The sequence below is a fragment of the Amborella trichopoda genome, chromosome 2 (genome assembly GCF_054954075.1).
Source record: "Amborella trichopoda isolate Santa Cruz 75 chromosome 2, AtrichopodaSantaCruz75HAP2 v2.0, whole genome shotgun sequence".
In the NCBI taxonomy this organism is placed as follows: Eukaryota; Viridiplantae; Streptophyta; class Magnoliopsida; order Amborellales; family Amborellaceae; genus Amborella; species Amborella trichopoda.
In genome coordinates, this window is record NC_142337.1 from 63,223,023 (window position 1) to 63,247,702 (window position 24,680).

At 36.6% G+C, this 24,680-nt stretch overlaps 1 protein-coding gene and 2 non-coding genes across 3 annotated transcripts; all 3 read right to left on the reverse strand.

The window, feature by feature from the left end:
• Positions 1-1,533: 1,533 nt before the first annotated feature.
• On the reverse strand, positions 1,534-1,607 carry LOC148783422 (small nucleolar RNA Z155). The gene has a single exon (XR_016050733.1). It is a non-coding gene; the product is annotated as a small nucleolar RNA Z155 (small nucleolar RNA).
• Positions 1,608-1,684: 77 nt separating this feature from the next.
• LOC148783423 (small nucleolar RNA R41) lies at positions 1,685-1,766 on the reverse strand. Its single transcript, XR_016050732.1, has one exon. It is a non-coding gene; the product is annotated as a small nucleolar RNA R41 (small nucleolar RNA).
• Positions 1,767-2,891: 1,125 nt separating this feature from the next.
• LD (Homeodomain-like superfamily protein) lies at positions 2,892-22,701 on the reverse strand. Its single transcript, XM_011629176.3, has 13 exons — positions 22,136-22,701; positions 20,935-20,962; positions 20,167-20,297; positions 16,859-17,238; positions 16,642-16,735; positions 16,440-16,533; positions 12,622-12,748; positions 12,170-12,221; positions 12,018-12,061; positions 11,789-11,877; positions 9,502-9,963; positions 4,756-5,351; positions 2,892-4,007 (listed from the first exon to the last, which is right to left on the reverse strand). Exons 1-13 carry the CDS (start codon positions 22,310-22,312, stop codon positions 3,102-3,104), a joined length of 3,180 nt encoding a protein of 1,059 aa, XP_011627478.1. The 5' UTR covers positions 22,313-22,701; the 3' UTR covers positions 2,892-3,101.
• Between the last annotated feature and the right edge of the window lie 1,979 nt (positions 22,702-24,680).

Here is a 24,680-nt window from a genome sequence, read left to right on the forward strand (position 1 = left end):
CTCAATATCCCATTCTGATCTCCTCTTTTCATCCTAAACCTTTTTTTTAGGATTTGGGCTTGGGTGAAGATGGTAGAGGCTAGATTTTCACAGCACAGCATATCTAATTCCATTCCATTCCAATGTAACCTTGTCAAAAAAAAAAAAAACGAACTTTTTTTTTTTCTTGGTTTTGAATGGTTGGTTCATCACTTCATTTTATTTTAGCGAATACATGGCACAATCTGTGAGCCTTTACATGATTTCCCTCTTTAATTCCTACGGCTCAAATAGAGAGATTTCTCTCTCTAGGGAAAAGAGAGAGAAGCTTTTGGGATTCATAAGAGAAAAGTTAAAAATATATATATATATTATATTGCAATTTATTTTGGTTAAAAGGATAAGATAAAATCAATTTAAGAAGTTAAAAGATATAAAACCTGGAATTTTAAAGATATAACAACTGATAGAAGCTTAAAATCACAAGAAAAACTGCAAAAAGGCAAAGTGGTTATTGAATGTCTTTTTATGTATTTTATGTACACTTGGAGCATAAGTAGTGACTTTGTAAGTCTTTTATATATTTTTAATCCCCTCAAATCTTTTACAATAAATAATAATGATTATAATAAATAGTCATGATTAAATTTGTTTGATGACCATAACTAAATCTTATTTAAGGTTTTCTCATATAAAAAATATACTCAAACATAAAGAAGGATCTTATTGTAAATTATATTTTATTTAAACCTTTGGAGGGTGAAATGCTTTTTTTATCTCTAAATTGAATCTTTCCCATCTTCGCTAAACCCTCGCTCAAAGGAGCCACGTTTTTCTTCAAAAACCACTACATTTAAAAAAAAAAAACAAAAAAAAAAAAAAAAACAAAAAAGAGAGAGAAAAATCACCTATATGACTCAAAAGGTGCAACACTCCTTAATATTTTTTTGAGTTCACATAGCATTTGTTATAAAATAAAATAAAAAAATAAATACATTGAGATCATTTACTTTTGATATAAAAAGTCACAATTATTAGATTTATCATTGAGAGATTCAAAATCTCAAAATCCAAAATAAATTTTTTTGAGAATATAATGTTATATTTTTATCAATTGGACTTCTTATCCAATGGTCAATAACTCAAATGGTCCAAAACTCAAATGTAATTGTGAACACCTTGTACAAAATATAAATAGTCTCACAGTATTCAACCATATTAAAAAGAACGCGGCCAACACGCTTATTGCAATTATCATTTCATAATAAACTCGCTACTTTGGCGAAATTTTAAATTTTTTCAATTTGCGGGCACTACAAACGTTTACAAAATTATTTTTTTAAAAAAATTTCGATTCCAAATTACAGCAAATAAAAAAACCGCATTCTAGATCGACTACTCTTAAATCCAACTTTTCCAAAATGCCCATGCTTTGTGAAAAGAAAAAAGACCAAAAAAAAAAAAAGAAGAAGATTAGGGTTTGAGTTTTAAATGAAAAGATAATTAGATATATTTTAAAAGCAAATACAAAAAAGAAAAATAAGGCAGAATGGAGATTGATCAGATAATTGTAGTCTGATATTGCAGTCAACACGTTTATTCAGATCACAAATATCATCACATCAATTCCATCTTAGATCACAAAAAAAAAAAAAAAATCTTAAGAAATTAAGGGAAATGAAAAGCAAAGCAATAAAAAAAAAGAAAGAAAGCTCAGTAGGATCCATTGGTGTTCTTTAATCATCGCCACCTCATAAAATAGGTAGTAAATACATCACAGCCTCCATTAAAGAGAAAGTTGCAAAAAGAAAAACAAAAAAAATAAGAAAAAGGAGATGGGAGCAAAATAATTTGTAAAAATAAAATATAATCAATCTAAAAAATATAAACAAAATATGGAAAAAGAAAACCAATCAAATTAACTTACAGAAGCCATTTCAATATAACTTGAAAGCTTCCATGAAACATATGCTCCTCTACACAGGCGAAACAGAGTGAAGAGGAGACGGGATATATATAGAGATAAAATTCCGGGTTTAGGGATAGGGTTTTGTGGAAGAGAAAATTACAATTTTACCCCTATAGAAACGTGAAATTAACTTGTATCCGTGTCCTCAACTTAAGACTCTACCCTTATGGAAATATGAAATTTCAGTTATATGCCCATTGTTAAAATGTAATAATGTAATTAGGGTTAAGTGCAGTTAATTCTCTTTTCTTTGTTGGTAATTGCTAAAGGGGCGTTCGATACTATGCCCATGCACCTGGAGTGCACATTACAAAAGCTATATAGGGTTGCAACCTTATACTGTATAAGTAAGGTCGTGCACCCCAGAATTTACGTCATGCACCCCAGAATTTAAGTACAAAAGAGTGTTTGGAAGTTGAAAAATCTTATAATTGACCATCTCAATCTCAAGATTCATAGATGTAAGTAAAAAATAACTTTAAACCCTAAAAAAATTGCAGAATTATCTAGACATTCTATTTTCATAATTTTCAAGTATTTATACATCTCTCAATCTCAAGATTCATGGATGTAAATAAAAAAAAAATTTAAACCCTAAAAAAATTGCATCGTTATCTAGACATTATATTTTCAAAATTTTCAAATATTTATACACTGATAGATCTATGCAGCTTTTGAAAATTTAAATTTTATAATTAGGATTAAACATAGATTTTCTTTATGACACAACATACTCTGATTAACTTTATTCATGATTTTCTCTTTTAGGAAATCAATTTTTCAGGTAAGTTTCTTCCTTCTTTTTTCAAAATGTATTCATAACTTTGTTTTTTCACAAAGAGTCCAAATCAGAAAATCAAAATTCAGATATTCAGAAAAGTCGAACCCATAGTTGAATTAAAATTTTCCTTTTTTACATAGAAGCTCAGATGATATAAGCGAATTTTAAGAAATGAGACTTCTCTCAAATATTAAAGAAATGAGATCAATATATTCACAAAAGCCTAAATCCCCACTCCCATAAACAACGCAAGTAGTTCCCCCACTAACCAAAATACCTTCCAACACCCACACCACAACTCGCATGGAATATGACCCACATTTTGCAGCAATATGGCCGGAAACCACGCGCCTAAAAACCCGTTGCTTAACCCTAAAATCGCCGATCCCGCCTCCTACTACCAGGTCTCTGTCGCCCACCTCTATGGTGCCATTGCCTATCTGGCCTCAAATTCCTTCCAAAATTGCCCCTAGCACGCTCTTGCCACTGGTGCTCCACGGTCCAAACTGGGTCCCTCTCAGGGCTCCACACCTCGAACTCTGGCCCACCTCGCTCCAGGGGTAAATTTGGAATACCAGAAACTGTTTTTGCTGGAAAGCCTGGGTTTCTAATTGGACTAAGGGCTCTACTTGCTGACCCAAAATCATCTGAAAAACCTAAGTGTCCCTCTTTTGCAGGAAAAACCTTTCCAGTTGCTGGCTGAGTTTTTCCAGCAGATGGAAGTGGAAGCAATGGCGCATTAGAGGTTGCCCGGGGCGGTGAATTTGCAGCAGGAAAATAGTTAGAATTCGTTGGAAAATGCCGGGGATTAGCCCGAAATGGCAAAACAGGAGAACTGGTAGCTGGAATATGGTTCAAAGTTGCCGAAATTTGATTTGAAAGTACCGTGTCTTGGTTTGGTTTCCCCGCAGTTGGAGTTAAGGTCCCTGGAATTTGACCCTGAGAAGACAAATTTTGGCTGGGAGTCGCCAGACTTTGATTTAGAGTCACCGGTATTCGGGTTTGAGTCGCTGGAATTTGGTTTGCCATTGGCAGGATTCGCTGTGGAGACACCGAAATTTGCTTCGAAATTGCAGGAATTTGGTTCAGGTGTGCCAAAATTTGATTGGGATTTGCGGGAATGGGTGTTAAGTGTTGAGATGGTGCACCAGGTGCTGGGTGACTACAAGGCAATAAGCCAGAGGGTGGCGTATGGTGAGATGGTGCTCCAAGGTTGCTAGGAGAGATTGATGGTGATGGTCTGATTTCTGGCAAGGCTACCTTTGCTGATGAAGAAGCCTGCAAAAAACCAACCGAGATTGTAAGAAACTAGGACTAACAGATTTAAGTCTCAGACAAACTTCAGCCATAAGATTGCAAAGATACAGGAGTTCGAATTTTGGTGATTCTTCTGAAACAAGACTTTGGAATCAGGATTCCATAACTAATTCTTCTGAAACAAGACTTTGGTCAAAATATGCCGCACAATGATTTCTCAGATGTAGACGCAAATGTTAAGGCAGAGTATAATACTCTGTAAATTTCGCCTCAAAAGGGGCCACAATTCGAGTATTATTTTTTCAAGTTCATATAAAAATACGATCCAAATCTGGGCAATTCTTACATATGTTGGCAAACCTAGAATCCGATGCACTATAGAAAACCATAGTGTCATGATGTAATGATAGTCAATGATGAAAATGAAGTTGGACACGCCTTTGGGCCTTAGTTATTGTTGTGGTCGTTAACTCTCTCTCTCTCTCTCTGAGATACAAGCTATGGTTTTCCATCGCCCAAGGAACTGTAGCATACTTTCCTTTCTCTAAATGCAAATTTATATGTACCTCTAATGGAATTAGATTAGGCACAAAACATAGATCTTATTCCAAAACTCTAATCCATAAACCCACAAAGAAGAAAGACAAACAAATGCAAAAGGAAAGAAATTCAACCCCCATTCCATGAAGCTAGAGAGAAGAATATCCAGAAAAAAAAAAGGGCAAAAGGAAAGAAACCCAAAAATAAGCTAAGTCTATCCTGAACCCACCGTTATAGCGCCTCCTGACTGAAGAGCTTGTCTTGGAATAGAAGGACCGCTTTCCTGCTTAGTTCCACCCATGCCCACATTACTGGCCTTGAGCATATCAAGAAGCACAACAGTATCCGAATTACTGATATTCTTCCCTTGACCAGAAGTTAATGCAAAAACCAGCTCAGGGTTCTTGAGAAGAACAGCCAACAATTCAAGATCAGGACCAGCAGTGCCATTAATAGAAGCTGCCTGAGAACCTGAACAAATGTTGGTTTCGGACCTTTGAGAGGAAGTATCTCCAGTTGGGTCATTTCCATCAGAGGGATTCTTATTAGAGCAAGCTGCAAGGCTCTGAGAGATTGTATCTTCTAAAGCATTTTGTGGATCTTCCTCCACTGCTTCCATTGAGTTTGCTTGCTCACTTGGGATTTCTAGAGTTAAACTATCATCATAGTCTAGCTCAACATCCCATGGCTCTTTGGGGTTTGGCGGAATCTCATAGGGAAATCGATAGATAGTTTCTCTCTCCCGTCGAATACGCTCGGTCTGGATTTCCATCTCCTTGCTCTTCTCTCCAGCCCCGACTCTCCATAGGCAATTGATCCTCATCTCTGTAAACAAATACAAACTTTGACATTTACAAGAATTTCCTTAATAGAATACCTGGATTAATTTGTGTACATGGCAAACTACCAAAGAAAGTGTTGGTGATTTCCCAAAAGGCACGATGCCATGACATGGACTAGTTAGGCATTTCAAAGTCGGGTTTAGTAAAAGAATTGCTAGAAGAATAACTCAGATTCTAACATCTGAATTTGATTTGACATACTTTGGTTACTTTTCAAATCACACGACTGGATTCACATACTTCTTTATACTAAGATGCGACCACAAACCTGATTCCACAGGAATGAAAGAGAACTACCTAATTTAAGTGATTAATTACCCTACAAAAGCATGGGCGTCCAACTGAAAACATTCATATACTGAACCATTTAAAAGAACATGCCCAAATTCAGCGATATAACATAACAAAATGGGTTAAATTGAGGATATCATGTCAATGCATTGATTTTATCCTTTTTTCCACTAAAAAGTGCCCAAAATATTGAAGTCTTCCATCAGGCCTTACTGATTTTGACTTCCACAGACCTAGACTCTCATGCAAATATAGAGAAGAAGTGAGAAGAAGTGAGAAAATTGATAAAGAAAGCTGTATTGATTTGTACCTGGGACATTAATAGAGCTTTCTAACTTTAAAGAACTCAAGAGAGACTTAAAATATCCACTTCTATGACACATGCATGTCACTCATTCCCAAATTAAAAATCCAAATGTCCCTTCAATACAAAATGCCAAGAAACCGCCAAATCCTAAGGGTGTATACATATAGGGCCAAGAACACACAGGGAAATTGCAGCAAAAACATATTTCACAAATGATATTACATCAGAAACGGGCAATTGTGTCTGGTCACAGAGATAACTATAAAATTGTGGGCACGATTAGGAAAAAGGAAAAAGCAACAAAGAGCATGAAGTAAGAATTAAAAGAAAGGAACGAATATTAAAACGAAGCTAGGGCGACGAGGAACCAAATTTGAAATTTTTTACCCGCGCTCAAAGACAACTTTGCACTACAAGTATTTTCAGATGTCCATGAATAAGGTTCCTTCTCAATTAATATAGTATTGCACGTTAATTGTGTTGCTTAATCAGAACTTGGACATCTGCTTCAGAACATCAAATGGCATGAAAGCTATCAAGAACAAAAAAAACAAGCAGAAGGCATTCTGTATATAATGCTCTAAGATGACAATCTATGATTGTGCAACATCATCTTTGTTTAGAACACCTTATGTTTACAATATATTGATTCCTTAAACTTGAATCCTGGCACGCGGGCGCATTTGCATTAGCAAGTGTGTGCACACATACGTATGCATGTATCAAACCGAGAAATCACAAGCACATAGGGGGTTTACGACAAGATAAACTACACCACCTTCGTTCAGGACATTTCTGTGCATGATATATGGGTCCTTTTAAACCTCTATTTCGTTGCAAGGCACGTGAAAATGAATATGTTTTGGTGTGTTTTTGTTGATTTTCATAAAGAGAGAGAGGGGGTGCGAGAGAGAGAGATAGAGAGAGAGAGAGAGAGAGAGATAGAGAGAGAGAGAGAGAGAGAGAGAGAGAGATGTAAATATCTTTAAGAGCATCTCCATTTGCAGGGGCAAGTTTTTTTTTTATGCTGTATACGCAGGGGCAAGTTAGGTTTATGAGAGTTTTTTTTATAATAAAGTTAGGTTTATGAGAGTTACCAAACTCTAGCATTATTTGACCACGCTTATAGATGCACATAATTATTTCTGGGAATCTAGAATTAGACTGAAAGCGCTTTGTGATTGTACTAAAAAATTTCAGATGTCAATTTTCATGGAAGAAAATGAAATATCCATCTAGAGTATGTGAGGCATAAAAATGCTTGAAGAGCAATAAGCCTGAAATCCCAAAGAAATTGTATGAAGTTATCAGTACCATTCAGTTACTCAAAGTTATAAGGAACATTTAAAATAGAAAATTAAGCTTGATGCCTGGGGAGAATGAGAACAAAATATGTACTTCGCAATACGCATCAGATGAAGTGGAATTTGAAATAGTGGCGAAAGTGGACCGAAATTCCAGCGAGATGCGTGTCAGCGCAGGTGGACGTTCCTTTGGGTCAACCGGATGAGATAAACGAAATAACATACCAATGTTCCAGGCGGTGACTTATTGGGGTGTTGGAGAGTTGTTTTTCAGATTTGAAATTTGCATTAGAAACAAAACCAAATATAGCCATGAATATCTAAAAACATATTATAATCGCAAAAATAGCAAATCCTAAAAGAAAAAGAAACACTTACAAATTTCATTCTAAATGTAAAGCCAAATTTCAAAAAAGTAAGAAAATGATAAAAAGTACAGCACAACACAATACTTAAAAAAAAAAGAAATCCTGAGTATAAACAACAAAATTTACTAACTTTTCCAAAAAAAAAGAAATCCTGAGTATAAACAACCAAATTTACCAACTTTTCCAAACGCAAATGAAATAGGCATGAATCAGACACTTTAAGTTACCAAAATCTCTCTTTTGCAACCTCTTCAATCCCAAAAAGTTTTTGGGCTGAATGCCTATCAATTTCGCAAGAAATCCAAAACTTCAAATATGAATTCCTATCCTTCAAATTTTGCGATTTTGAGCTAAAAAAGTTTGTTTTGGGGGCAAAGAATAGATACCTAGGGTTTTGGAGGCCAGTCCCCAACTATGATTTCGCTCTTATTAACAGGGAAGTGACATTTTTGGCCCTCACCAAAACGGCCATGGGCAGGGAGGCATAGAGGCTCTACGACCAGTCGGCTACCCACTGGCCCAGTGAGGCGTCCCAGCCACTTAGCCAGGCGGCCGACTTTTCAAACATAGGAATGTAGCAAAGATACTTCAATCCTCCAATGATCATATGCTACAGAAGCTTTTTCTTGTTCTCCTTAGTCAGTATATGTATATGCCTTGCGCTTACAGCAATCAAGGTAATAAGAAAAGCATTTGTACATATATATATATTTACATGCCTATGACATTCACGTGTCTCCAAAAATATGCGGATGGAGCACACGGCTGCACACACACATGTGCCTTGTGGGTACCCATCCGCCATTGACAAGACACACACAAGAAGTCCTTATTTCAGATTCTCATTCAGTGGAAATAACGCCTGAGACACTTTGGACTCTCTCCATATCTCTACTCTCTCTCTCTCTCTCCCTCTGTCCCCCCCCCCTGTCTCTAGTGCTCCCTTACACATAAGCTCTTTGCATTCTAGACTCGGCCAAAGACAAGGGCATGCGTTCTATACTTCCTCTAATAGTAGTTATATTATTCCTTTATCTAGCCGTTAGATCTAAACGAATGGCTGACATGGATTCAATTACAATGTTACACCTCAGCGCTGTTTTATTTTTACTTTATTTTTCGACAAAACATTTTGACACCAATTTTTGAGGTATTTTATTTGTTTATATTTTTTTTAGGTGCACCCCATTGAAATGATGGTACATACCAGATTTCATATTCGTATAATTTGTAGTATTTTTATTTTTTTATATTTTTTTCAGGTACACTCCATTAAGATGATGGCACAAACCAAATTTCATATAATTTGTAGAATAAACATTAAAAATATAATACCCTGAGGCATCAGATCTAAAACAAATGGACTGACTTATTTATTCTAAATTTAATTGCTGGATCTAAATTTAATGGCTGGATGGCAGAAAAGTATAGAACTTCCATACTATAGGGGAAGTATAAAAACCTTTCCCTTGGACAATCTCTCTCTCCATTTTAGACTCTATCGGTTCCATGGCATTTTGCTTTTGCGCTCTCTCTCTCTCTCTCTCTCTGAGCATGTTGTTATTGTTTTCTCTCTCCACAACACAAACTGAGAATGTGAATAGGTTCATGCAAGGCAACTACCATTGTTTAGGTCCTCTTGTGGCTTTTTAAAAATTGGTGACCTAGGCTCATTATTATTTAGAAACAGAAGAATCTCAGTAATTTCCCCACAAATTTCAAATTTGCTTGAAGTTGGTTTGTCCACCAAACAACTTTCTTTTGTAGTTGCAATGGAAACTTGATTCTCTATCTCTTCAGGTGTGAAACTACAAGTTATCAAATTTCTTTGATAAATAAACAAAAACAAAAAAGGGTATGTACCTGGAGGCGTCCGCCATGCAGTCTGAACCTGCCTCAACTGATCTGACAAAGGACCACAAATGCCCGAGCCCAGGTCCGAGCCCCGGGTGGGTTCATCATGGACCCGACCACTTGACTCTGGGTCCCTGATTCGTTGAGAAGCTCGAGATAAAGGCTCAACCTCAGGTCGAGTGGGCTCAAAATCAGGCTCTTCTAATGGAGAATCATTCAATTTCTTTCGAGATTGAGATAGTGAGGGTGGTTTGGTGACCCGGGGTTTTAGAAGCTGAGTACTTTTGTGGACACCATCATTGCAGTGCTTTCCTTGCATGAAGACGGCCCTCATCTTGGCCTTCTGAATATCGTCAGCTGATAATGGCCGTGCCCTAGCTTCCGAAGCAGCTCGGGCAACCTGCACATTTCTATTAGCACGTTTTCGGCTTGGTTGCTCAACGAGAAGGACTTTACGGCGTTCTTTGGCCTCTGCTCGACAGGTCAAGGAACACACAGGGAAGGGAAAAGAAGCAAATGCAGTAATTATAAATTTATAATTGTGAAGAGGTCATAATAATAGGATAAGATTTCTGATTGTGATTTTCACATCCATCCACAATGTGCGATCACGATACAAAACAATACATAAACAGAAGTATATGCCTGTGTGGAACCCTAGTTGCCATGATATCTTGTTTTTGTCATTCCCTTTTTGAAAGTTCAAAATATGCCTTTATGAGGTCAAATGGACCTCAAGATTTGGAAATAATGAAAGCAGCACCACCAGAATCTCTATAATTAACAGCGGCAATTCATGTAAAAAAAAAGGCATCCAAAAGGCAGAACACGAACAGGGAATATACAACTTGCATAGCCAAGAGCAGCAAGTACAATAATCAAGGTGAGAAAGAGAACTTTCTTTGAAGAAGTGATGAATATGGCTACAATCATTTGTAGAACATATCTTATCCCACAATTCCAACTACGCATTTTCCATAAAATTTAAGGAGCTCGTTTTTAAACCAACTTTTAGTTGCCCCACACATCTGTAAAATTTAGATTTGCTCATCTAAGAGAAAGTTGTATGTGCATAGTAAAATTGGGTGCAGTTACTTAAAATGTGGGGCGTAAAAGTTAGCCCCATTAAGAAATGGACGCGGTTAGCATGCGGCCAGCCCGCATATTGTAGAAATGCGGACTTGGAAATAAATATATTTTTAAAAATATAATTTGATCCTAATTTTTAGAGAATATATAATCTTTAACATGGAGATCATAAATATGAAAAAGAAAAATTGACAACTAGAAATAATAATTATATTAAGAAAATATTTGAACCGTTAGTTACAATTGTTTTTAGATGGACCACCTATTTGCATCCATTTTTAAGATGGATGCTTTATACCTCTGGACCGCATAGAAAAGTGGTCCAGCTCGCATGCAACAATTGTTCTTAAGCAATTCTTTTTGAGTTGTACTAGGAGCATCCCAATCCATGGTACTCCTTTTGGTCGTTTAATTTTGATTTCTTAGTCGCCGAATACCGATGAAGCTAAAGGCGAAGTTCTATAGGACAACTGTGAGACTACCTTTGAGTTATGAGATGGAATGTTGAGCGGTCAAGAAACAACATACTTATAAGATAAGTGTAGTTGAGATGAGTAAGTTGAGATGGATGAGTGGCAAGACAAAAAGTGAAAGAATTCGAAATGAATACAATATGGAGAACTTAGGTATGGTTCCAATTGGCGATAAGATGAGATAAAGCAGACTTAGGTGGGCTAACAATGTGCAGCATAGACCCACGAGTTAGAAGGTGCAAGTTGGTTCGAATGTAAGGCTTAAAAAGGACAAACAGTAGACCCAAAAAGACATAGTTAGCAGTAGTGCGAAAAGATATGGGGACTTATGGCCTCATTAAAGGTATGGTCCTTGATTGAGCAGAATGGCAAACCAGAATTCATATAGCCGACCCCAAATAGTTGAGAAAAGACTCTGATGATGATGATGACGATGAGTCACTCCGAGTTAGACCTAAACCACTACCCAACCTACCAACATACTAGCCACCAACACAACCAAAAAGGACAAAGATGAGGTCTGTAAGGGCAGGGACCACATTCCTAGAGAAAGTAGTGGTTTGTTTCGGTCATCTACCCATCCAATTTCTCATGAAACTCGGCCCTCAAAATTGTGTAACACTAGTAAGAAAGAAAACCTCCTCCCATCTATTACATTTATAGCTCAATGTTTTTAACCATTCCATTGTTCACAAGAATAACTTTTTAAACAAAAATTGAGTATTTTTGGATACGTGAGGAAGGAATAATCCGAACAAGTCTTCTGTTTGAATCGTCAGACGCGTTAGGAAGCAGCTTCAAAGAATTAGGAGGCTCTGATTTTCTGTAGAGAAAAAAGTAAAAATTAAAATATCGGCAAACTCAAAAGAAAAACTAAAAGATATTTAATAGCCAGAGAAGAACAAATATTAGCTTCCAAACTCAAGGGCTGTAAAAAAACAAATTAAAAAGCAAAGACGTTACCTGCAATTTTCGGGGATTTCATCAGTGGGAGCAAGAATTTCTTCCTATAATCAAGATAGGGAACAACAATAAGGAAATGTAATTCAGGCATGCTTATTCATATATAACAGGTTAAAGCATCTATCAGGCAGGGGTATGGTCTAAGTTCTTACAGGAATATCAATCTTTGATTGCCATGATCCGTCACTGAGGATTTCATTGATCCTGCTCCAAGAAGGGCGCACTAGAATTATAAGAAGATGGGCTACAAAATTGCATCCATTTTTAATAAAATAACACCAAAACCCTTAGATCAACAATAGCACCCATGAATGAAAATATAACAAAGCCAGCCATCTTCTTTAAAAAACAAATTTGCAAACAATAGATGGACGACCTACAAAGCTTGTTGCCTTCTGCCTCTCTCCCTGTGAGAGAGCAGTTGTGCAGTTACATCCCATCCCCCACATGGAATTTGGGGATGCAGGGAGAAGGATACCTCCATCACTATTCTTAGAAAGTTCTATTCTCATAGAATTTTTTAAACATGGGGGCATTTTCATTATTTCTCTAATAGAAAGGGTCCTGCATTTTGGATAAGACAGGGAAGACAAGTTTTATTTACCTTTGTTGTCGGATGATGGCTTTCTGTGCATCAGAAGATGCATTTGAGAAGATTCTCTTCATGGCCTGGCTCCTCACAAATAGTTTGCTCCATCTTGACAACAAAACCCTTGCCCTGTTTGAGATGTCTGATCTTCAAATCAGATCAAATGAGTTTCAAAAGGTTCCATCAAAAACGCATAGACATAGAGAGGAGAAAACAGCACAATATAATATGAAATATCCAAAAGAATTATCTTTTGGGTCTAAATACTCTGTAGAAATATAGTCGTGAGGGAAAACCGAATGCCAAGAAGAAACCACAACTTTCTCGATTTAGCTAGTTTTCATATTTATCAAAAACGAAGAACGTATTGCAAGGCTCACATCAAGCTTTAGCTCATTTGTCATTTCATATTTTAAGTCACACTACTTCACTAAAACTAGGGGTAATTTACCTTACCAGCACAAGCACACAAATTCAGTATTGTCTGATTTTATCTAGAGCTTTAATTGTCCAGGAGAAGCTGATTCAGAGTAATTCTGACCAAAAAAATTAACTTATCGTTTAATTGGCTTCTGACTTCCATTAAATGGTACTGACAGTTCATCATCAAGCATGCTTCCTTGGTTTAACAAAAACAGTGAAGTTAACCATCAACCACCCAGAGAATGAACTTTAAAGCGTATGAGAGAATGTTTATTGGAGTAGCTTTGCTACTAGCTCAAGTTTGAAAATATGCAGAAACCATAGAGAGCCAGTTTAGATGCAAGATTTAAAATTCTTCACACAAAAAAATATTTAAGTTCTCTTAAGCTGAATATAAAGTTCTTGCCATTTTACGTTATCATGTCCATGAGCAGTTTGGTAGAGAACAAGAGATCTCTCACCTCCCTGCATAATTAATCTCCTAAACCCAAGTACTCCATAACTCCTCTCTCTCTCCCTTCGTTGTCCAATAGCCAAATCCAGGAAACCCAACATGGGCTCCCATCAACCTTTGCAAACCTACCCACACAAACACCATCAATGACCCAATGCATGAAACCTCCATTACTTGCCGAAATCGTAACCCCCGCCTTTGTAAAAAAATGTACAATTTCAGGCACGGAAACAATATTCCATCCATTCATAAAATTCTCCAAATAAGAAAATTCAGGTTGTGAGATTAAAGAGCGGGCTTCGAAGTAATTGCCCGCAAAGTGGTTTGAGCCCTTGGTAAACTAGGGTTTTGAAGCCCACTACTCTTCAAATGTGCATGAAGTAACTTACTGTTTCCGGATTCTCGTTACATGATGGACCCATGACATGTACCTCTCTCTCTCTCTCCCTCTCTCCAAATTGATGGTTTTTTTTTTTTTTGATCGTTTAATGGATGGTTTTAATTCCTTTAATTCGTTTTATATGATGGAATGATTAAACCAACTATTTTTCTTCTCTCTAAAAGGGGCTGATTTTATTATTGTCATATGATGGAACGAATTTATGCAATTTTTCTCATTAATCTGTAAATGGTTGCTGAATTTTCCATTCTATGATTGACCTGCTCCTCCAACTGTGAACGGCATGAAATAAAAAATGTACGAAGAAGAGGACAGAAAGAAAACAAACATTAGAGCTTCCCCTGAAATTCCTCACCAGTCAATATTGAGAAAATTTGTTTCAATGGCAGACATAGCCCCTCAAGAATCATCTTGTTGCCCCTCCACTTCCATTTTCATGGAACCACAAGCTTGCAGTTCTCTGCATAAAACCCTCTGCTTCTTCTTCTTAGAGGTAGCTGATTGAAAGAGGGAGCTTTTTGTCCCCCTTCATGAAACCACAAGCTTGCAGTGCTCTCCAGGATAAACCCTCTTCTACAAAGAGCCAATGGAGAGAGAGACAGAGACGAGCCAGAGAAGAAAAGGGGAGAGGAGGGAGGGGGTGAAAGAGAGTGTGTAAGGTTGGGGGGCCTTGAGAGAGGAAGCGTGGTCTGAAAGAGAGAGAAGCACAAAAAAAAAAAATCAAGTCGGGAGTCCAATATTTTTTAATGGCAGTTTTGGCGTGAAAGTAGTCTTTCTAATTTGCATCTAAAATGCTAGCAATACCCTAACGCATCCAAACCCACTGGACAATTTCACTGGCTTTACATCCCAAAAACTAGCAGATTTGGGTACATCCCACTATAGGACAATAAAAAAGAAAAAGAAGTTCATTTATTCAATCGACAGGAGATTCTAGCACATAACAAACAAAACCGTAACTTCAATAAAAAAATTAGATGCATGGAAAGCGCTGGAGTCATGTGCTTTTTCAGCGCCCTGGCTACCGGAAGCAGCCTCCCCATGCACCGGTGTCACTCTCAAACAATTGCAGAAGCACCTTTTGGGGCAGCATAAACAAGCAAGCCTCATGAAGCTGAAAGCAATGACATCCCAGACCACCTCATGCCATCCTTCCAACTCTACCTTCGACTAAAGCTTCTGAGAAAAGCAACTCCTCCAGTTCCCAAGAAATTTATTTAAATATTATTTATGAAATATTATTTAAAGGATGAAGTTTCTATAGGGCCAGGCTTTATGAAAACAAAAGAAAGCCTCACCTCAAATCCTTATTCGGAAAACGCTTTGGGCATAAGAAATCTTCATTATGGCTCTAAAATTAATTTTCAACACTCCCAATATAACATTTGCAACTTAAAAAATGGTACAGATCTTGCGAATATGTTAACACTTACTTTTAGGGTAAAATGGATGGTCTGGATGATCTGTTGCAATATACACTACGTTCAGAACCTGAAATCCTATGTTTTTTTTTCACAACCATAATGTTCACGTTGAGATGCTTGATTTAAAGGTTTTTCAATACTTGAATTGCATTTTTTGATGAGTTATGAATTGAGGTTTTCCTTATTTTGATAGGGCTGCAGCCCTATAAAACCATTTTCCTTATTTAAATAATAACACTATTCGGGTAAAGTCCACCCAGACCCATACCAGAATAGTGTTCGGGTCCAATATTTGGACCCGGACCCAACCCACTGGGTCCAATTTTTTGACCATACCCGATCCTGGGTTGGGTCCGGATCCATTGCCACCCCTACCCAAGGCCACCATCTCCAAACCGAAGAATAGACTCAGTGGACACAAATATACTGAAGTTAGAAGAAGAGAAAAGCATCAAGAATAAACAAATAAATACATTACAAATACATCAGCCAAAAAGTTCAATAAACAGAAGCAATAATATGACTAGCTTTTAAGACACATAAGCCACATAAATGAGGCCCCATGTGAATCAAGACAAGGTGAGGCCTTCAAAATACTACTATTGCCCACTTGCACAACGATTTTGTTTGCATCATGCATCAGCTCCTTAAAAGCTAACATGCCTTAAAAGGTAACATGAAGGAGCCCCCTGAACCTTTTAGCAGCTCAGGCTAGTTAGTATGACGTTAGAATTCCCTTGGAGGAGCCTTCAGTAGAGGGAATCTTACTGATATCAGAGAAAATGATATGAAGCCCACAGTACGTGCTCCTTTTGGATTAAAGCTTGGCCACAAATTCACAATAGACCAAACAAATGCTTTGAAGGAAAGAAGACTGTATTACTACATGAAACTTGGAGGAAAAATAACAGGCTCAATGAAAAGAAAACCCAATGGAGAGAAGTCGAACAATGCAAGGAAATAGCAAATTGGTGATTAAAAATCAAATTACTGGAGAAAGCATAAATTTGTTCATGCAACAAAGTCATACAAAAAATTACCAAATAAATGTGGAAAATTTCATGCCAGGAACCAATATGACAAACGGTAACACAAGCTAGATAGGTTCATTGACAAGTAGAATTTACTCTACCTGATGTCCTGTAGAATCGTAGCTTGTTAACAGTTTGCAGTATAGCTGATATTTGTACTGGTAAAGCCTTGTGAAAAGGTAGGTGACAAAGGACCTGAGCAACAACCACCACCAATGTAAGCCTAACATGAGCTTTTTTTATAGGCTTACAACATGAGTTGACATGTTTGATTACCCCTAATGCCATTAAATACGCTCAAACCTTGAAAATGACAAGAAGAACAGTTGTTTGCTCTTCAGAAGCAGCCTCGCTCAACCACTTCGCCAAGATCACTATGCCCCCTTTCGTTGAAAACCTATGAAAAAGATAATGTGAATAACATGAGAACAATTTCTACCGACCAATATGAGAACAATTTCCACCCACAAGAAAAGATAAAGCCATATTTGTGTATTTGAATGAAATACATTATCATTACCAATATAAGACTGCAGAATTGCGTATCTGCAAAATCCATTCCATCAGTTTCACCTGCCCAGCATATGTTTCTTCTTTCCTCATTAGAGAGAAAATGTTCTCCAGAAAGTTTGAATCAGAAGGTTCAATTCCAGGAGAAACATCCCCCTGCAAGGAGCAAGATGGATCTTCTTTTACAACATTCAAACTTGTGGCTTGCTCAACAAGATCCTCAAGAGGCTGCTCAATAGGCTGCTCACTAGCATGTATGGTATGCTCAGAATTAGTGGCAGGTCCATCAAGCGATGCTTCACAAGCATTATCGTTTCTCATAGCCTTCTCTCTGGTCAACCGAAAAAGTTTTCTCACTCGTGAACGCTGACTAGCAAAAAACTCTCTAACCTGCATGGAAGAAATTCAGGTCAGGATATGTCTAACATATGTAGATGAATAAAATCAAAAGAGAGCTTCTGAGTCAATGAACTGATGAAACCTTTTTAACTTTAAAACATAATTTAAACCCTTTTTCTTCTTTTTTTACAGTTGGGCTTTTAACTGATACCGGAATGTGGGTCAACATAAAAATGGAAAATATTGCCGACAATATTACTAATTGCCAATAAGAATCATGACTGTCTGGAGGCTTAGGTACTTTCAAGTACAGTGTGTGTGTGTGTGTGTGCGAGCACGCGCTTGAGCATTTATGTGAAAATGATGCAACTCACAGTGCACATTTGTGCGTAAATTCCCCAAATGCCCCATATCTACCCTATTTACAACAAAGATTCCAAACCTATTCTAATTTCCAACCTACCTAAATTCCTAATAAAAATGTGAAGCTGCAGATTTCTACTGATAAAGTAATATTCACCAGACATGCTACTCAGAAGAATATAAATGTTCATTAAGCACACGTTCACAAGAGTACTGATCCCCAATGAAATGATTGCTTCCTCCACACACTAAATCTCTTCATCATTGGGAATATGGCATCTAGGTGAATGTTACCAATAACATAGAATAACAAGAACATTCCTTGCATGCAGTAACGTGAAATGGCAAGGTCCATTTGCCCCTAAGAGGGTTACAACATCATGACAGAGATTTAGGACAAAATTACATGGATGGTACCTATCAAAATATGCATCACAAAGGCAAACTTTTTGGCAAATTGAGGAGATCATTAGTAAACAACTCGTGCAATGCAAGACCCCAAGGCCCAACATAACAGAGAGTATTCAACAATGATACATGGACCAGAGCGGACTGGCAGGTACAAACCGGCAACAGGCGAACCCGTCCCCTATCAGATTCAGTCTACTATACTGGACCGGATGGTCCAGTGCCGAACTTGTCATGCTATTTACACAACAGGCTCTTTCTTTTCGTTGGAAATACCCATTTTTAGCCAATTTAATTTCGTCCTTACAAAATTATTTAGTGCATTTCATCAACTACAATTAACGGAAAGAATAGGGTCTTAGGAAACGAATTTCTAGGGAAAGAGATCATTTCGGGAATTTTACTCACTCTCTCTCTCTCTCTCTCTCTCTAGCAGAACCCATCGTCCTTGGGGCTTTTTTCAGCAATTTTGAACAGTGAAACTACCCATCAATCTGCCCTCTTTTCAAGCCAAGTAAGTACATTCAACCATTATTTTAATTGTTTAATTTATTGTTGGAAAAATAGAAAAAGTTCGGATTTTTTGTGGGATTTTACAATAAATCTTGTAATGATCCTTGAATCTTCTGATTAATTATCATTATTTTATGCCTTTTTTCATGTGAAAAAAAAAAACCTTTTGTGGGTTTTGCAAGAAATCTTGTAATGATCCTTGAATCTTCTGATTAATTATCATTATTTTTATGCCTTTTTTCATGTAAAAAAAAATCCTTTTGTGGGTTTTTACATGCTTTTTCATGTTTTTTTCTCTACACCTCTCTCTCTCTCTCTCTCTCTCTCTCTCTCTCTCAAAAAATTTATTACCATTTTCTCCTGGCAAAACTTATTTGCTTCTTCTGTTTTGAATGATTGAGCTTTGAAGATGATAATAGAGCGGAAGAAAAAACAAATATAATGGGTTACTTTTGCTTGATGGGTTATGATTAAACTTTGAAGTTGATATTATTGCTTGATGCGTTACTTTTGTTCCTAATAATTTTTTGAATTTTCTTTTTATATTATTTTTCAGGATTTTCCCCAAATTTTTTGGGTTTTCTTTGCTCTTTGTGTGGCTCAGCACAGACTCGGGGGAAGAGATTTAGACTCACCTGAGTCACTTGGATCGCCCCAGGCCTGAGTTCTGCAGCCAAGCCACGTTTTCAAGCACTGGTTTCGATAGGTGTATTTGGAGTAAAAAATATGGCCCAAAATTAAGAAAACCTTTAGATTTCAGGGAGACTAGCAATGTGCAAAACATTAGAAGATCTTCAATAAAGTTCTAATATTTTAATACTAAGGGTATTTTGAGATATTATTTGTAGGATTAAAAGCGGAACTGTGCATCCACATAATTCTTTCTAGATGGAACCCCATTTTTATGATGAGAAGTGCCAAGCAAGGGCTTTAATTCTGATTAAGTTATTCATTGGGGGAACTGTTTTCACCACCAAATGTTTCTAGTTGTATGCTTTTTCAGTGCATAGAAAGGCCAAGACGCGTGATTTGCCAAATAATTAGATATAAGTAAGATGGAAGACATATTGTAGTGCCCTGTTGGGATTAGTTCATATATTGGAGGACAGCCTCGGACAATAGTTTTGGTAGGAAAGATCTCATGACTGTGAATGATGAGAACAAAATCAAGGGTTCTAATTGCCCCATGTGACAAATGCACATCATAAGGCATTAAGAAGCTAGTATAGATTAGTTCTAGCTTGTATATGCCCCCAAAATGTGAGTTTGTGTGACCGTACATATTTTCAGGAAGCTTTTTCTTATCAGTCAATACTTCTCATAAACCTTCCTCACCAAAAAAAAAAAAAACTTCTCATAAACCTTATTTTGATATATATATATTCACGAACTGCTATTGTGAAGTGTGAACGCGATACAATATTCTCTGTATTAATCTGGAAGATCTTGTATGCTAGCAAAGACATTACATGGATGATATGAAACAAATATATGAAATTGTCTGTAGTAGGCCTGACATAAGAAGCGAAATATGCTATTCTAAATTGAATGGCATCAAAAATAAAGATCCCTAGCTTATGATTATCCTTAGTGCCATTACAAATACATATAAAAGACCATATATCATCCTTTAATATAAGTTCAAATATAGATCAGCATGAGTAGCAAAGAATTGGCAAGAGAAAAGGCACCTGCCTGTGTAACAGTAACACCACAAAGTGCACTGATCTCGCGTGTTTCTTTCTTGGAAAGTGTATCTTTTATCGAGAATACTGCCTGCATATATTTAACAGCTTTTGGATTCAACAAGTCCCTGGGTCTCTTTCCTGCAAGTCATATGGTTTCGTACATAAACAAAGTCACTTTCTCAAATGTCCGACAGATAACAGCTTTCCCTAACCAAAATAACCTAAAAAATGCAAAAGCAGTGTTTGTCTAGCCCAATTCACTCCTGCAGAGCCCTGAGCGCCCCCTAACTCTGGATGTGTATATATAAGTAATTTATAATTAATTATGACTGGTTTAACCTTTAAAATTTATGTTGCGTATACTTTTTATTTTTATGATTTTTAATATTTTCCTATTTTTTCTCTTTTTGGACAAAATGTTCTTTTCCTGTTTTCCATTTTTCATCTTTTCTCACCTTTTTTATAAATTTTATGTTGTTTTTATTTTTATTTTTCTCCTGATGTTTACCAACTTTTAAGGATTTTCCCCTTTTTGCTTGGGTTCTTTTGCTCTTTCAGCTGCTCAATGCAAGCTCAGGTGAGTCAACTCAAACTCGCCCAAGTCACTTGGACTGCCCAGGGCCCGAGTTCCATGGCTGAGCAGCGTTTTCAAACGCTGATAAAAAGCATGTAATGAAGAGCACAACATAAATTAAAAATTAAAAAGTACTAATAAAAGAAAAAACATATATATAATAAAGTCAAAAGCACAAACAAAATATATTCCAACACTCACCAATTTTGATAGATAGTGCACCAGCTGCCTGTAAAATACATAGCGTGAGGTTATATACTATTCAAGAGATGCTTATATTGAAAAGTGAAAGATGACAACATGCAAAAACTTCACAACGTAATCCAGTAACAGATTACTTTGAGTGCCATACCCAAAGAAAATGGAGGGTATATTCAAATAAACTACCCAGTTCAATGTAGAGAAACAATGCCCTGAAGACAATACAATTAGATGGTCTAAAACAGTTTGCTGAAGTTAGCATTTGTTTAAGGGTTGAATCTCAATCCATCCCCTTTATTGGAATGTTAAGTACTTCAGTGGATTGACCCAAATAGCATGAATTGGCAGAGGTTTTATCAAGATCATGGTAAATGCATCAGATAGTTTTATAAATCAAACTTGTGCCTCTACCATGGGGACATTGATTATGTTTCTACCATATGTTCTCTTTGTATTCTTTTGAAATGAAATCAGAAAGCTCACAAAACTACAAATGTTCTCAAATTGACTGGTTTTTAAATGACAAGTCAAGGTTCCACGAGGCAGATGTGCCATATAAATCCCCAATTCGCAACCTCCTTCCAAGTAAAACTACAAATGGGACAGTAATAAAACCAGAAAACAGGAAATGGAATAAGAAACTCCGATTATAACAGGGGCAGGGGCCTGTATTCCCCACTGATCTACCCACAAAAAAAAAAAAAAAACTCCGATGATAATGGAGAAAGACATTGAATGTGCCAATATGTTCACATAAGTGTAAACATTCACAACGGTAAAATCAATTATTCCTATCGATAACCGACTAAAATTCTTAAATTGATAACATTATCACAAAAAAAAAAACAAATTTAAAAGCCCAAAATGTATAAATATTCAATGAAACTGAAATGTAAGAAAAAGACTAGAAGAGCAAGTAGTTCTTCCATTTCTTGGGTGGAAAAGAAACCTGACAAAGTTGAAAAAGATTAAAAGAGATTCACAACAAACAGATCTCTCAGAAAAAATTGTAAAAAATTTAAAGAATGCGGAGTCAAAGATCTTTGAATCAAGAAAACCCTGTCCACTGAGCTTGCACCCACCAAAGGACGACAGAATAAATAGATAAATAGTTTTCATCATAGCTTTCAATTAGGAACCCAGAGAAACGGGTGGACATAGATAAACAAAAGAAAATAAAGTTTGATATAGGATAAAATACCATCTCATTAGACAGTGGATTGGCACCAGTGAGCTTGCATTGGGAGGCAACAATCTTCTCGAGCTGCTCGATCTGATAATGGAACAGCTCCTTCTGAGACTCCAAGCATCTTTCAAATGACTCGAACGAGTTCCCAATATCCGACTCTGCAAACAAAACCTCCTTCGGCCGCTCCATTTCTCAGAAGAAAACCCCGCCTTTCCTCCCCCTAGAAACATTCACCTTGAAGTTTTCACAAGCGGGGAGAAAAACCATCCGACACTGAAAATAAAGCCCCTTTCACCCCCTCCATGTAGCTCAGGTAACTCCAGATACTGTCTCTCAACGAAATTTCGCGAAAATTCTCACATGGAGTGCGAGAAACAAAAAAATTAGGTTTTCGTGGGCGAAATCCGCTGAGAGTGACCCAAAAAAAACCCTAGATTAGGGCTTCAGCAAAAACTTGCTGTAACAAGTGCCACGAATTCCCTAATAGGCAAAATTACAGGAATGAAATTGGAAAAATTGAAAAAAAATGTTTAAAATTCCAACATGAAGCCATGAAAGCACCGAATAAAATAGCTCCTGGCATTCCTTTGGGAAAAGAGGCAGAGCTAATAGTGGAGGCTTTTTTTTTTCCTTTCGGTGACGTACGGGGACGGTATATTGAAAGTAAGAAACGTTATCTATTTGCCATGGATTTTTCCGGAAATTGCTAAAATATCCGTAGACGTTTTAAGCAGACGCTGGGGGGTTTCCCTTTCTGGTGTCGAGAGGGCACGTGAGGATGGCTTCGCTTGTTTTGTCCGCTGTCGAGATGGACGGCCCAAGATGAACACAGTTGCTGCTGAGAGGAGCTAGACCGTCGATGCGATGTATAGTCATTGCTTCCCTGGTATTTTATGTTTTCCTGATGAGGGAAATGGATACATCTTGGTAGGAAAACTTTTAATTGTGTCCCTTGATCTGGGGTGAGGTTTCTTTGGACCGTCAGTGGGTTTCATCAGTATTTTCTGTTGTAGACGGATCCACAAATATCATGTCGATAATGAAGGTTGGATTGATGCTTTTTTTTTTTTTTTTTTTATAGTTTCGAAAATAGAAATCGGTTGCAATTTTCTAATGGTGAGATAACCATGTATTAGTTTAAATATTATAATTGTTCAATTATAATGAAATTGTTTCCTTGTCAATTTGTTTATGGATGTAGCTCGATTAGGTTGAACTTACGTATATTTGTATGTTAACGGTGCTTTGATTGTAACTTGTAGTACGTTGTTGTGGTTTTAACTTTTCTAGTTTTACTTCTCATGATTTCATTTCGTCTTTCCTAAATTTACTACATATATATGATTTTTAGGATATGAATTTCTCATAATCTATTTGTTGGTGATAGGTGAATTGGTTTCGATATGTTGTATTGGTAATAATAGGGTTCACCGCAACATGGGGTAATCGAACAAATCTTCCCCATAAGAGGTATAAGAGCTCAATGGATGTATGTAGCAAATTGTGAAAATTACAGCTTGCAAATTTGAAATATAGAATTTTAATGAAATACTATTTTATTTGAAACACAATTTACTTGTGTTTAGTGAATGAAAAACTATTTAACATGGTAGGGGAAAAGATGACAGTGAACTTATAGACAGAGCTAGAAAGTTTGTAGCAAATAAAATCCCTTTATAAATCAAAATATCTTAAAAATAAAATTGTACTTTTTGAGTATGAGAGATGGTATGAAAGTGTTTAAACCCTCAATAATCTCAACCACATAATTTGTCAACTCGAGAGCATTGAAGTGAAGATGGATGAGAAATATAAGATGATGACGTTGTTGTGCTCGTTACTTGTATCTTAGGATTACCTTGTTACTGCATTGAGTTATAAACACAAAGAATCCTTCAAATTGGATTTGGTTTGTAGACTACTTCATATCAATGAACTTTGAAAGAAGGTGTCGATAGATGGTTAAATGGTTTCAAGGATGGATGTTCTTATTGCAAGAGGCCAATTGAATGAGCAGGGTAGTCTTATAAGAGATTGTTCAAGTAGCCGATCAAAATCGATGGGTGCTATGACAAAAGTAGTAATTAGTTTTGTGGAAAGCCCAACAACATAAAGAAAAAATATTAGAAAACAAAAGAATTACATTCCTCAAAGGGTTATGGTTTGGAATGAAACGGTAAGGTGAAGGCAAGAATGATGCTCTCCAAGTTAAATAATCAAAATGCGATTATCATGAACGACAGGCAATGACTGTGGAATGTAATCCCATGTACTATTAAAAATTGATACTTGATAATGGAGACACATCACTTGTACCCACGTAGATCATAATCAAATTTCGATTATCATGAATAAGAGGTATTGACGGTGGAATGTAATCCCATGTACTACTAAATTTTGATACTTAATAATGGCAACACATCACCTGTGCCCATGTAGATCATGGTTTGATGCATATGAGTCATGCGATGACAATTTTGTATTAATGAAAAACGATTCAATTAGTAAAACAATTGGAGTATATTCGGTTTGCATAAGGATATGTAATGTAATGGTT

Coding starts and splice junctions, on each gene's coding strand:
- LD (XM_011629176.3), bottom strand. CDS start 22,312: ATGGAGCGGCCGAAGGAGGTTTTGTTTGCAGAGTCGGATATTGGGAAC. Junction 12,222..12,621: donor GCCATCATCCGACAACAAAG/GTAAATAAAACT, acceptor TTCTTGGAGCAG/GATCAATGAAATCCTCAGTG. Junction 12,062..12,169: donor AATCAAAGATTGATATTCCT/GTAAGAACTTAG, acceptor TCTTGATTATAG/GAAGAAATTCTTGCTCCCAC.